The 14216-nt window shown below is 43.1% G+C and overlaps 1 protein-coding gene across 1 annotated transcript in view; it reads right to left on the bottom strand.

The window, feature by feature from the left end:
- The window catches only part of GYG1 (glycogenin 1), a 33831-nt gene extending 21533 nt beyond the window's left edge, over window positions 1-12298 (bottom strand). The window contains exon 1 of the mRNA XM_033958924.1: window positions 12156-12298. Within this exon, the coding sequence (XP_033814815.1) occupies window positions 12156-12162 (7 nt within the window). The 5' untranslated portion in view covers window positions 12163-12298. The remainder of the gene's footprint in view (window positions 1-12155) is intronic.
- Between the last annotated feature and the right edge of the window lie 1918 nt (window positions 12299-14216).

The following is a 14216-nucleotide window of genomic DNA, read 5'->3' as shown; positions in this document are numbered from 1 at the left end:
AAGCTTCCCCTCTGAAGCAGCTTCCCGTTTCCACCTGGGAGGGAAGCTTTGGGCTGAACGCCACTTGCAGCTGCCATTGCTGATCTTGCTGCTGGGGATCCCAATCTTGCAGAGTTTGTGGGACCAAGTAACTGATTAATCCAATTTCTATTCTTTTCAATGGGAAAACTTGTCTTGGAACTCAAATGTTTTGGAACGGATTAAGTTTGGATTCCAAGGTACCACAGTATAGAAACGTTTATTGGGCTTTAAGTGTCTTGTCTAGGATCAGTTAAGAGAAAGCTTCTGTAAGCAATAGGTGGGCTCAGTCCTCCAGGACAGGGAATCAAGTTGCGTCCTTTTGAGAGACTTTGCTCTCCTGATTTAGAATACAGGACACCAAGTAGCCCTAAACTTTTAAATAAGTTGCGTATCTAGTTATAATTCATAGCACTTTGCGAATATGAACATATTGCTGTGAACAGGGACTATCTTAAGATACCAACTGAAAGGTGTTGACATGCAAGTCTGAGCTTAAATACAAGCTAATGACTAGTGTCATCTGAAACTTGTAATACTGACAACATTCTTACAACTAGATGCTTGACTGAGCCACTTGGGGTCTTAGGCCCCTCCCCATGCACTGAATAATGCACCAGGGAGGGGAGGTCCTGCCATTTTGGACTGCAGGCCTTGGATTTGAGACAGATAGGACAGTTAATCTATTAATCCTTATGCTCAAATACCTAATCTTAAACAGACCTTATGTATAGGTCATAATCTCCCCTACCCTCTCCTTTAGGCTTAGCCACATTTTTAAAAATTCTACTTTATTACCCTCTGGATGTTTGCCCTAAATGTATCTTTATCTTCATTAAAAAATTGTAGTTCACTCTTTCCTTTTGTATTGATAATTATTTGTATGTATACATTGTACGTTCATTTGTATAAAAGTTGTTTTATTTTTGTCTCCCAATTTCGAACTGGGATACGCGTTGAAGTACTTGATAGTGTGTACAACAAACTTAATAAACTTGAAACTTGAGGGAGTGGGCATACCTCCTGCTCCCAACTTCTGACAAATAAGGTGTTTTTTTTTTTTTTTTTTTTTGGGGGGGGGGTTCAGGGGGTTGTCAAATGTTAATTCTAAATAAAGAATTGAAAAAAAAAAAAAAAGGCTAAACTAGGTAAGACAGGTAAGCAACTGGTCTTGACTAGTTGCTTTTTTTGGGATTGCTAAAACCCATGGCTTTTTTTGTGCATTGCCAAGCAATATTACTGCATCACTCAGCTAGTTTGCATGACGTTTAATATTAACTAGCCAATTTGCATGGCTGGATCAGAATATGGGCGATTGAGAGGGAAAAACACAAGGTGAGCCGTTTTGTGCATCAGGTAGGCAAATGCAATTGTTGCTAAAGAAGTCAAAACTAGTTTAGTGACCATCGCTAACTTTAGTGCATCTAGCTCCAAGTCAGAGAGCGTCCACTTTAGGGAAAGTAGAACATTTGCTAAAGTATATGCAGAGCATTTATCTATATTATCACTGTCAGGTTCTGAGTATATCCGAGATAGAGTAGCCCGAGAATCTTGTCTCGATGGGCGTATTGTAACATGGGGATGGGATGCCGCGAGGCAGGCTGGTAAAGGGGAGGGACGGTAGTAGGTCAGTGTTAGGGAAAATGTTGGAGGTGTGGTTCATGCCAAAAGGTTAGCAAAGGATTGGGTAGGTAGAGTGATTGACAGCATGGGGGAGGTGATAAAGCTGGGACCTTAGAGGACTCTGCTTTTCCAGGGTCCTCCAGGGCAGGTTCCCCCCCCACCCCCACCCATTTGGTGGTGGCTTTGGTAGCTCTGGAAGGCGGGTCTCCCAAGCTACTGGGTGCTGGGGCTCATCCGGCGATGAGCAGTGGGATGGCTTGGAGCTGTGCCTTAGGGTCAAGTGACCTGGTTAAAGGGGCATGAAGTCATGCCAACCCTCGGACTCTTGCTGTTTGTGGCAGGGTCGGGGGCAATATATTGATGTTTACACCGAATAGCTTGGGAGGAGCTTGCTGATGCTGTTCTATTGATGTTTAATGTGTTGATGCTGTTAATATATGCAAATTAATTTATTTGCTGTTCTTGATTAATAAAATGAGCTGCAGCTATGTTCCAAAATTATGTGTGTTGTCTTATTAGTTAGTTGGGACAGGAGACAGGGTAGGGGGTGTATGGGCAGCAGTAGGGACTATCCAGATCCCGCTGTAACTATTGCAGTGCAAAGCTGTTGTTAAGTTGGAGCCAAGAGGCTTTTAGGCTATCCAGAACATGCCTTGCTCTCTGCAATTTCAGCTTCTCATTTTCAAGCTAATAGTGGTGGCAATATTGAGTCCAGAAGGAATGGTAAACAGATAGGTGAACCCACCAAAGAACATGTTTTAAGTTGATTGGGGAAATCTTGGACATGTGCAAGGATTGAAAGAAGTTGGATGTGTGTTTCGGGCTTGACCTGTGTTTGGTCTGTTTATCCTTCTAAGCACATTTTGAAGAGAGTATTACTGTATTTTCACGCATATAATGCGAGCGTTATACACGATTTTTACAAACTGTGCATAACCTTGCGCGTTACACAACTTTTTTTTAAAACATAGTTCCCCCCCCCAGGACCGCTCACACCCCCACCCCAAAGGACCGCTCGCACGCACTCGCACCCCCACCCCAAAGGACTGCTCGCACGCCCCCCCATCATGTAGAAGCTCCTACCGTTGTCCTGCTGCTTCCTCTTGGCGGTCCCGGCCCTTCTGTGAGCCCTGCTTCCTCTTTCGGCGGTCCCGCCCTTTCTCTGACATCAGAGAAAGGGCGGGACAGCCGGAAGAGGAAGCAGCGCAGTCGCAGGGTTCACAGAAGGGCCGGGACCGCCAAGAGGAAGCAGCAGGACAACGGTAGGAGCTTCTATATGATGGGGGGGGGGGGGGGCGGGAGGCTGTGGGGGTGCGAGCGGTCCTGCAGGGGGGGGGTGAATCGGACGTCGGGGGGGGGCATCAGGCTTTCAGGGTGGGGACAGGACTTCAAGGGGGAGAGGAGAGTTGGGGTGGCAAGAGGAGAGTCGGGGCAGGCGGCGATGGGAGAGTCAGGGCGGCATGCGCGGTATATAAAAATTTATTTACATAAATTACAATTTCCCGTGCGCTATACCCGTGTGCGCGGTATATGAGTGAAAATACGGTAGTATACTGTATATACAGTACATGCCAGATTTTTTTGTATGTTTTCTCTCTGCACTGTTTCTAGCTGCACATTCAGAACATTGCATTTCCCGGTGTTTTGAGTATCCACTATCAGACATTTAGCAAAACAGACCAACAGTTCCACACAAGATTATGCATCTTCCTGAAACTGCAACAAGAGAACATAACATTAAGAACATAATTGCCATACTGGGACAGACTGAAGGTCCATCAAGCCCAGTATCCTGTTTAACAGTGGCCAAACCAGGTCCCAAGTACCTGGCAGAAACCCAGAGTAGCAACATTCCAGAGCCGAGATTGATGCCATAATGCCTCATTTCACCAATGCCTAATAGTCAAAATCAGTGATGTCAGAATGCCTTGATTGTCCTATACTTGTTCACATAACAAAGAGTTGCCATACTGGGACAGGCCGAAGGTCTATCAAGCCCAATATCCTGCTTACAACAGTGGCCAATCCAGGTCCCAAGCTAGATCCCAAGTAATAAAACAGATTTTTATGCTGCTTATCCTAGGACTAAGCAGTGTATTTCCCCAAGCCATCTCAATAATGACCTAGGGACTACTTTTAGGAAATTATCCAAACCTTTTCAACCCTGCTAAGCTAATTGATTTTACCACATTCTCTGGCCAATTCCAGCATTTAATTACATGTTGTGTGAAGAAATATTCTGTTTTGTTTTTTTTAATGTCCTACTTAATAGCTTCATTGCAAGCAATTCACCTTGCTTGCTACCCTTTCCACTCCACTCAGCATTATAGACCTCTAATATCACCCCTAAGTCATCTCTTCTCCAAGCTGAGGAACCCTAAATGCTTTTGCCTTTCCTCATAGGGAAGTTGACCCATCTCTTATTTTTGTTGCCCTTCTCCGTACCTTTTCTAATGCTGCTCTCTTTTTGAGACACCGACCACAATTGCACACAGTATCAAAGTGTGGCCATACCATTTAAGGGCATTAACATTTTCATCAACCCAGAGATTATATCCGTTTACTTCTAGCTCCCACTGAATGAAAAACACCAGAATACAATTACACATAGTATTCAACTGTGGCAAATATTGCTTCAGAGAAATTGGACACCATCTAAAAAAAAGCCAGGCTTCATTCAGCCTGCAATAGATGTGGTGGTATTGCAGTTTAATGTATAGTTAAATCTGCAACAGTATTGCAACCAACACCAAGAGCAGATTACCAATATGAAGTCAATTCACCAGAAATAAAAATTGCGTTTACGATAAAGACCAGGGTGGGCAGTAAGGAAAATAAAAATACAAAAATGTTTCTACTGGTGGTATTTGGTATGTTTATACTATACGGAAGTGATCATGGAAGTTAGGATCAAGTGATATGGCATTTGGAAGTATTGGATGAGCAAGTATACTGCACTTCTGCATAGAATCAGGATACATGATCATGGCGGATCGTTTACTAAGGGTTTGGATTTGGACAATTTCCTGGATCGGTAACATGGAATGTTGCTCCTCATTGGGTTTTGGCCTCATTGGATTGGCTACCGTAAAAACGGGCTACTGGGCTTGATGGACCTTTGGTCTGACCCAATAAGGCTATTATGTTTTTCATATAAGAGTTAATTTTGAACACAGCAAAACAGGATTCTTTTGGAAGCCTTTTTAACAGTCAACCTAGTTAAGATAAGAGGTTGAACATGCACAATTTGTTCTTAGAATGAGGCAAGCAACAAGATGTGCCATAAAAATCAAAGGACCCTACTATTTATCATTTCCATAGTGCTGAAAGACGTTAATGTAGTGCTGTACATTTTTAACATGCAATATTTAACAGATCTAGCAAAAAGCACAGATTGCTAGCTGTTTGGATTCAGTGGCTTCCATCCTGCTCATGCACTTCAGAAATGCTACAAGCTTGGGCTGCATAATTGCCTGCATTTATGTGACAAGCTATTCTACACTAATCTGGAAAGTATAGAACTGTCATAAGTGTTCTATTTGATAGCCTCTGGTTCAAGATAGCTTAAATGCAAGTACTCTGTCCCTAGTAGGCTTGCAATATGTTTATGTACCTGGGGGGGGGCAGGTGTGTAAGCAACTTGCCCAGGGTCACAAGGAATCACAGTAGGAAGGAACCCAGTTCCCCAGGTTCAGCCCACTGCAATAGCCATATGTTGCATGTGTTTATTCCTTAAACAGTGGTTAGGACTTGTTCCAACACTGAAGTTACACAAAACTAGCTTCTGGCCAAGGTTTAGTGGGCTTTGGGACATTCTAGACTGTGTGTAGTCAGACACTGCTAGATTCAAATTATCTAGAAGCTTACAGAAATAGTGTTCCCCTTCTCAAACTAGAGAGTTCAATTGCATAGCCACATGAGAAGCTTAAAGCCAAGTTCTGCTAAAGTTTAATTGGAGCTAGACATACAAAAGCCTGATTAGTGCCAGGTTATTTAAAAGAACAAAGAATTCTATACTCTAGGAACCTGCAGAGCTCCTGGTTACACAACTTAAAAAAATTGTTGCATGCATCCCTGCTGCATTTGGGCACCTATTCCAACACCTGCAGTATTACAGCCAAAGAGTTGGTGTAAGTGGAATAGTGTAACTCAGTACTGGCACACCTAACAGAATCTAGGCAGCCAGATGCCATTATAGAATAGATTCCTAGTGCACATTTTCAGGGTGCCCAAAGGAAAATGCAAAATTGCAAGTTCCCCCCCAAACATCCGTCATATCTCCTTTCCTTCACAGCAATGGCCTTCAAATCAGAACCTTGCCATGATCTTTCAAGGGCTTCCCCATAGGCAGCACCTGTTCACCCCCACTCAAATGGCAAACGAGCCAAAGACTACTGCCAGGTATCTCCAGTCTACAATTACTAACCAGAATGTCCACGCCTGCCTCTAAGACAGGTGTGTCAAAGTCCCTCCTTGAGGGCCGCAATCCAGTTGGGTTTTCAGGATTTCCCCCAATGAATGTGCATGAAATCTATTTGCAAGCACTGCTTTCATTGTTTGCTAATAGATCTCGTGCATATTCATTGGGGAAATACCGAGACCCCAACTGGATTGTGGCCCTCGAGGAGGGACTTTGACATCCATGCTCTAAGAGAACCAGGAAACACAGGTACCTCCACTAACCAACTTTAAGAGCATATTGTTAACTCCCAACATGCACAAACCCCTACTGCACAGGGCAGGATGTGTAGGGGACATCAGGAAAGTGCTGGGATACAGGCTGTGCTGCTTCTCATGGAGGTATGATGCAGACAGTTTATATGAAAGTACGCTGCATTTCTGCATACCATGAAGGTGTGGTTACTAAAGAGGTAGGCGCCTTTCATCCTCCCAGGGAAGGGAGATTTGACTACTTGCTGAAACAATTTAATCAGCCCTGTTAATGGGTTCTACATCAAGGAACTTTGGCACCTTGAGCCAACTTTTTGCATTGTGCTCCATGCTCCATCCCCCACCCACCTCTGATCTGGTATTTCTCCCTAGAGCAGGTAAGGCACAGACTCGGGGCACTAATGGGGTGCCAAAATCCAGCCTTTATCCCTCATCCCTCTAGAAGTTAGTAGAGCAGACTGGGATCTTAGTACCCTTATATTTATCTTTTAGATATTTTATATCCTGCAAATGCAAAAAAAAAAAAAAAAAAAAGTCAAAGCAGCTTACAATAAGATGAAACATTTTTAAATGAAAGGAACACAAATAATAAATAGGAAAAACAAACAAACAAAAAAAAAAAACAGAACACAATCAGATTAGAGCAGTGGTCTCAAACTTGCAGCCCGGGAGCCACATGCAGCCCGCCAGGTACTATTTTGAGGCCCTCGGTATGTTTATCATAATCACAAAAGTAAAATAAAACAGTTTCTTGATCATATGTCTCTTTAGCTATAAATGACAATATTATTATTAAGACTCGGCCAAAAGGAAAGATTTATAAACTATAAAGAGTTCTACCGCTTGCAAAATTGTCATTTCTTTAATAAGACATTAACTATTTTTTCTGCGGCCCTCCAAGTACCTACAAATCCAAAATGTGGCCCTGCAAAGGGTTTGAGTTTGAGACCACTGGATTAGAGGATCATACAAGGGGCACAGGTGTGCTATACAGAGCAGGCCTATCACTCACTGCTCTTCAGGCGTGGGATGGGGGAAACCGATTACTCTAGGACAATTACCGGTCAAAAGTATTTTTTTTCAATAGGGCTTTAAATTTAGGAAATGATAAATCACTCCAATAAATGCTGACATTGTCAGCTTGAGCCAGGCACATTAGATAATTTGTTATTTCATTGCCCGTTAAGGCCTTTTGGAAATCCAAGTGGGCAAAATTACTTCAATCCTTGGTATCCCTATTCCATTATCATACGGGACCATTTTATTTGGAACTTCAATTATGTCCGAGAGCCTGCTTGATATTCACAAAGATAAGCTTCTCTTGGTAATGTCTGGAGTTGGGTTGTAGTTAATCACAAGAAACTGGAAAAATTGGGATCATCTGAACTTCATTCTGGTGGGAGTCACTGTTTGTATTATTGGTATAAACAAATGTTAGCGGAGCAAAATGGTCAGCAAATTTAATGACATCTGGAGCCCATTGGATATGTTTGTTAAAGACCGTGGCAGTATGATGGTTTTTTATTTTATTCAGATTTATTGTATTATTCATATTCTTTATACACATCCAGGAGGGGCAAGGAGGTTGGGTGGGAGGAAGTTGGGGTTGTTTTATGAATTTGATGTAATATAGAGTGCTGTTTATTTGATGTTATGATATTTTCTTGCACTTTGTATAAGTTATTATATAAAATCAATAAAAATTATAAATCAAGAAGACTCGCGACCTAAAATATGGGGGAGGCTATGCCAAAGTAAGGGGGATAGAAAACATAAGCTGACCGTGTGCACTCTGTGCACATCTGGGAGAGGGGAAAAAACAATCTATGGGAACTTAAGAGTGCAAGGAATAAGCAGGTGTGTAGAACAGTGGTTCCCAACCCTGTCCTGGAGGACCACCAGGCCAATCAGGTTTTCAGGCTAGCCCTAATGAATATGCATGGAGCAGATCTGCATGCCTGTCACTTCCATTATTTGCAAATCTCTCTCATGCATATTCATTAGGGCTAGCCTGAAAACCCAATTGGCCTGGTGATCCTCCAGGACAGGGTTGGGAAACCACTGATGTAGAGGATTGTGACAAAAGAAATATGGTGACATCCCCATATGTAAATGCCTTAAAATAATAATAAACTTTATTCTTCTATACCGCCACAGTCGAATGACTTCTAGGCGGTTCACATTGAAGAAGGCTGGACAATCAGCGAATTATAGAATGCAAGAAGTGAAAAGTCAGACACAGTAGTTTAAAGCAGCACCTCTATTGAATGGGTAATCAATGTAATCTAATCAGCAATGGCGTTAACATGATTATGGAATTATGCTTTGCACCAGCACCCTTGAGCCAGGTTGTCACCTGGTCCATAGGCTGAGCCAGCCTTGCCCATAAGAGAGAATTGGGCTCTGCACCTTCTCAGCTACAGCCAGTTCTTAACCAGTCGATGAGAATATTTGCTCCCTATCGGGCTCCATTGTGATTTATCAGTAACGGAGGGGCTTTCAGACCTAGCATAGACCTTTCAGACTTATCGTAGCCGATTTTAAGAAAGGTTTGGACAATTTCCTGGAGGAAGACATGGGGAAGCCACTGCTTGCCCTGGATTGGTAGCATGGACTATTGCCTATTCCTTGGGTTTTGACCAAGTACTAGGGGAGTGTGTGGCGCAGTGGTTAAAACTACAGCCTCAGCACCCTGGGGTTGTGGGTTCAAACCCATGCTGCTCCTTGTGACCCTGGGCAAGTCACTTAATCCCCTCCATTGCCCCAGGTACATTAGATAGATTGTGAGCCCACCAGGACAGACGGGGGAAAATACTTGAGTAACAGAATAAATTCATTTAAAGCGTTACAGCATAGAAAATTGAATAAATAAATAAAATAGTGACCTGGATCGGCCACTATAAGAACAGGCTATTGGGCTTGATGGACCATTGGTTTGACCCAGTAAGTATCCATTTCCCTTTCCTGTGTGGCTGTCCTGGTAAGAAGAGACATCATTTAAGCCCTGATGGTCAAAAGCTTTCTGTAGCAGTAAGACTCATTAAAGTAGTTTTACTGCCATGGAAAGCTCTCTTGCTGACGTTCAAAAAGGTTATCCGTGACTACTACCCATCCTCATAGCAGCCACCTATGGAAATGCATTACAAGAAACTCAGAATTTGCATGAGCTCCCCTTGCAATGCAAGAAAGGGAATTTCCCCTCCTCCTTTTTTGGGGATTCTAATTTTCCAGGAGCTCGGGGGTTATGGTAGCTTTGATGCACACAACACAGGCATCCATTAACCCCCCACCACCACTTTTTAAGATAGGCACAACTACTGTGCATGTGTTGTACACTTGCACAACAGCTGTGCCTTTCTTTAAAGAAATGAATTGCGGCTCTTCTAAGCAAGCACCATGCACAGTTCCTCCCCCTTGTAGCAGGGCTGCTCTACATGAATAGCATGCATTCGATTTGCATAATATTGAGCAGAGCATCAGGGCCCTAGTGTCCAGGGCTGACTGGTTGTTACCACCACCTTTGTGCTTTGGCTATGCTAGGAAGACAATGTACAATATTTTTTATTAGTGTCCAAAAGGATCTGTGCCCCATCTTATAAGTTATAGACATTTGAACTTTGATTCAAGATCTAGAGCAGGGGTCCCCCCAAAGTCCCTCCTTGAGGGCCAAATCCAGTCGGGTTTTCAGGATTTCCCCAATGAACATGCATTGAAAGCAGTGCATGCACATAGATCTCATGCATATTCATTGGGGAAATCCTGAAAACCCGACTGGATTCAGCCCTCAAGGAGGGACTTTGGGGGACCCCCTGATCTAGACTGTGAAGCAATAGAAGTAGCCCAAGGCATTGGTAGGGTACTCATATTAGTGCTTCTAAGCCACTGGTTATTTAATGGCTATGCATTAAACCTGGCAGTTATACAGGTTAGTAACTAAAACAAGTTTACCTTGTCTAGAGATACTTACTGGATTCAGCCCTCAAGGAGGGACTCCTGATCTAGACTGTGAAGCAATAGAAGTAGCCCAAGGCATTGGTAGGGTACTCATATTAGTGCTTCTAAGCCACTGGTTATTTAATGGATATGCATTAAACCTGGCAGTTATACAGATTAATAACTAAAACAAGTTTACCTTGTCTAGAGATACTTACTGGATTCAGCCCTCAAGGAGGGACTTTGGGGGACCCCTGATCTAGACTGTGAAGCAATAGAAGTAGCCCAAGGCATTGGTAGGGTACTCATATTAGTGCTTCTAAGCCACTGGTTATTTAATGGATATGCATTAAACCTGGCAGTTATACAGGTTAATAACTAAAACAAGTTTACCTTGTCTAGAGATACTTACTGGATTCAGCCCTCAAGGAGGGACTTTGGGGGACCCCTGATCTAGACTGTGAAGCAATAGAAGTGGCCCAAGGCATTGGTAGGGTACTCATATTAGTGCTTCTAAGCCACTGGTTATTTAATGGATATGCATTAAACCTGGCAGTTATGCAGGTTAATAACTAAAACAAGTTTACCTTGTCTAGAGATACTTACTGGATTCAGCCCTCAAGGAGGGACTTTGGGGGACCCCTGATCTAGACTGTGAAGCAATAGAAGTAGCCCAAGGCATTGGTAGGGTACTCATTAGTACTTCTAAGCCACTGGTTATTTAATGGATATGCATTAAACCTGGCAGTTATACAGGTTAATAATTAAAACAAGTTTACCTTGTCTAGAGATACTTACTGGATTCAGCCCTCAAGGAGGGACTTTGGGGGACCCCTGATCTAGACTGTGAAGCAATAGAAGTAGCCCAAGGCATTGGTAGGGTACTCATTAGTACTTCTAAGCCACTGGTTATTTAATGGATATGCATTAAACCTGGCAGTTATACAGGTTAATAACTAAAACAAGTTTACCTTGTCTAGAGATTAAGTCACCAAAGGAAGTAGTCTCATACAGGCTATATGTAATCTCATACAGGCTATATAATATCAGTTACTTTGTTGCATCCAAAAACAAATGTAGTGGTATTTTCATTCATCAAAATGCTACACTATCTCGAGCGATGATTCTGCTCGCAGTTAGTTCCCGTTCTCAGATAAGGCCTTAAAAAAGGTAAAAGGTCGAGGCATTAAGAATGTTAATTCACTACAACAGAGCTCAGATACTGCCCTACGCTTAAGGCACACACACAAAAAGGCTTTGCAGCCCTACTTGCATCAGTAAGCCTAGCAGCAAGATATCTTGCGTGCCCCTTCTGAAAGACCTGCGATTATTTGTACTATTAAAGGAGGCTACTTTACACCGTCCAACCAAGTGCACAGTCAGAGACATTAGTGAGGTCACGGAAGAACAGCCGCACGGAGCTCTCAGCAGTCAACCTCACAAGTCCTATAAATAGGTAGCGCTGCAAGTTGCATAGCATCAACAGAATCAGTTGCGACCTAGAGGCTGAGCGTTCACATGATCTCACGCAGATCAACTCGACCGTCCCTTCATCCCCCCTCCATACGCTATAGTTTACCGGGTGGGGGGGGAAGGTCAGAAACACAGAAAAGGAAATAGTCAATGAAACAAGCTCTTCTCCCCCAAGCTGGGCCACGTTAGCCTTCCAACGGATGCATCGCCCAGATCTTAACAGGCAAGCCCCCCCCCCCCCCGCCCCCGAACCCCAACCTCGCGCTCTAGTACCCGCGCAAGGTTACCGAGCAGGTGCGACTACAGAACGCCAGCCACCCCTCCACTGCCTACGGAAGAGGAGCCTAGCGCGCACCGGCCAATCAAGCTAAAACATCGGCGGCGGCGGAGCCCAGCGCAGCTCAACGCCGCCACCACTCCCCACCCCCTCCACGTACCCTTCATGGTGCCGTTCGGTGGTGTCCGTGCGAATGGGTGTCGCACCGCCGCGCAGATGCCGCTTCTCTTGGAGTAGATGGAGCGCTGCCGGGAAATCGCTTTTATGGGCGTCGGTCACGTGAGCACGCAGGCCTCCGGCGAGTCGCGCGCTGCCTCTTCTGCGGCCGCGGCGGATGCTGCTACTCAGCCGAAGGCTCGTTGAAGTGCACGCTCGCTTAGTAGCGGGAAGCTGAGCGGCGTGATTGATGTAGGCATCCTCGAGCGGATTGTGGGTATCCTTTCCCGGAAGGATGGCTTTCAGCGGCCTGTGGTTGTGCTGGAGGCCCCTGAGGGCTTGGCGTTAGGGCATTTGTAAAATTGCATTCGCGTTAGAGTTGCGTAGAAGAGTACCTGCCTGTGAACAGAGCAAAAAAAATACTCCAAAAAGAAAACTGCCAGAGGAGCTTACAAAAGAGACCAGTATAGTCAACGAGTTCTGAGAATGGTATTCTGGCATTAAAGAATAAAACAGGGTAACAAGCCCTTAATGAATAATTCTATGCATAAATATATTATATTATAATATTGAAACGGGATATCCTCAGTGTGAAGAATTGGCGAGGGGAGGAGAACCTCCAGCGCTTAACACACCAAGGCAGAGGCAGCAAGCCCCTACCTGCACACCATCACTGGATATCTCACATGTGCCCAACCAAAACAGTGAAAAATAGTGCAGTGAAGGATTACTAATTCATACAAGCAGATAATCAAAGCAAAAAATTAATGAAGGCAAAAATACCACTCTGAGAACCCCCCAGCCAACTCCAAAAGGAAATAAACTCAGACTTAGCTTGGATTAGAGAGTAGACAAAATCCTCCCAATAAGGAAAGTCCAACAGAAGACTGATTCTAAAAAATTATTCTTCAGCAACGCTTGGTTTTTCGACGATAAGGAAAGGGGGTTTTTTTTTTTGTTCAATATTTTTATTATTTTTAATTATTAAACAATAAGCAAAGTTATACAACAACTTTAACATAGGTATGACGAGTTACACAGGTATAATAAGTACACAGGTATAATATCGATACATGAGCATTTGGTAATATGATTAACAACTTATGCACTATAAGTATGATAGTGTGGCATCGCCAGGAATTAATAGGAATGTCACAGTGGCATATTGTAGAGAGAAACTAGCAAGGGCAACATCGATCTGTCATTGGGCAGTTTCATGACATTAATACATATCAAAAGTACAAGCTATACCATTATGAGTGAGTCTGATCAGAGGGAAATAATTGAGCTAAGGGAGAAGTCAGACGTGATTTACAGTAACTAATGATTAGGTCCCATATATGCATAAATTTGTGGAATCTATGCATCCTTTTGGCAGTTATGCCTTCATATTGTAAAATAATACAGACAAGATTCCACCATGCAACGAATGAAAGTATGTCAGGATGTTTCCAATCATTTAATATGGTTTTGATAGTTATCATAATTAGAGATGGGAAGAGAGCAATATGATGTTTAGACAGAGTAGAGTTTAGAGCAAACTCACCAAAAAGTATTTTCGCTAAAGATATAGTTTCCTTAATTGGTAAAATTTGGGAAATGTCTATGTAATAAGAAATAGCAAGATTGCGTTATAGCAGAGGATCTAAGAAGTTTAAATGTATGTAACCAAATGATGTGCTATTGTTCTTTGTCTAACTGTGTTCCTGTTTCTTTTCTCCAGATATCTTGAACCCCGGGTGTGCCGGTTAATGATTTTAATTGTAAAGTCTGATACCAGTTGGAAGCTTTACCCCTTTTCTTGCTAAATTTCATACTGAGATCTAATATGGAGGGAGTAGAATCAGTAGGTGTATGGGTAGTACAGAAGTCTGTAATGCAGTGTTTCAGTTGGAGCCAGGAGAAGTATTGGGTCAAAGGGAGATAATATTGAGTGGATAGTAGTGAATGGTATCCAGGATTTATTATGTAAGAGTTATTTGAGAGTCCAGATATCTGCTTTTTTTCCATAGAGGCCAACAAATGGGTTGACCTTGTATCAGTAATTTGGTAGAGCTCCAGATGG

The sequence above is a fragment of the Geotrypetes seraphini genome, chromosome 9 (assembly GCF_902459505.1).
Source record: "Geotrypetes seraphini chromosome 9, aGeoSer1.1, whole genome shotgun sequence".
Classification (NCBI taxonomy): Eukaryota; Metazoa; Chordata; class Amphibia; order Gymnophiona; family Dermophiidae; genus Geotrypetes; species Geotrypetes seraphini.
This window is presented reverse-complemented; position numbering and strand designations above follow the sequence as displayed.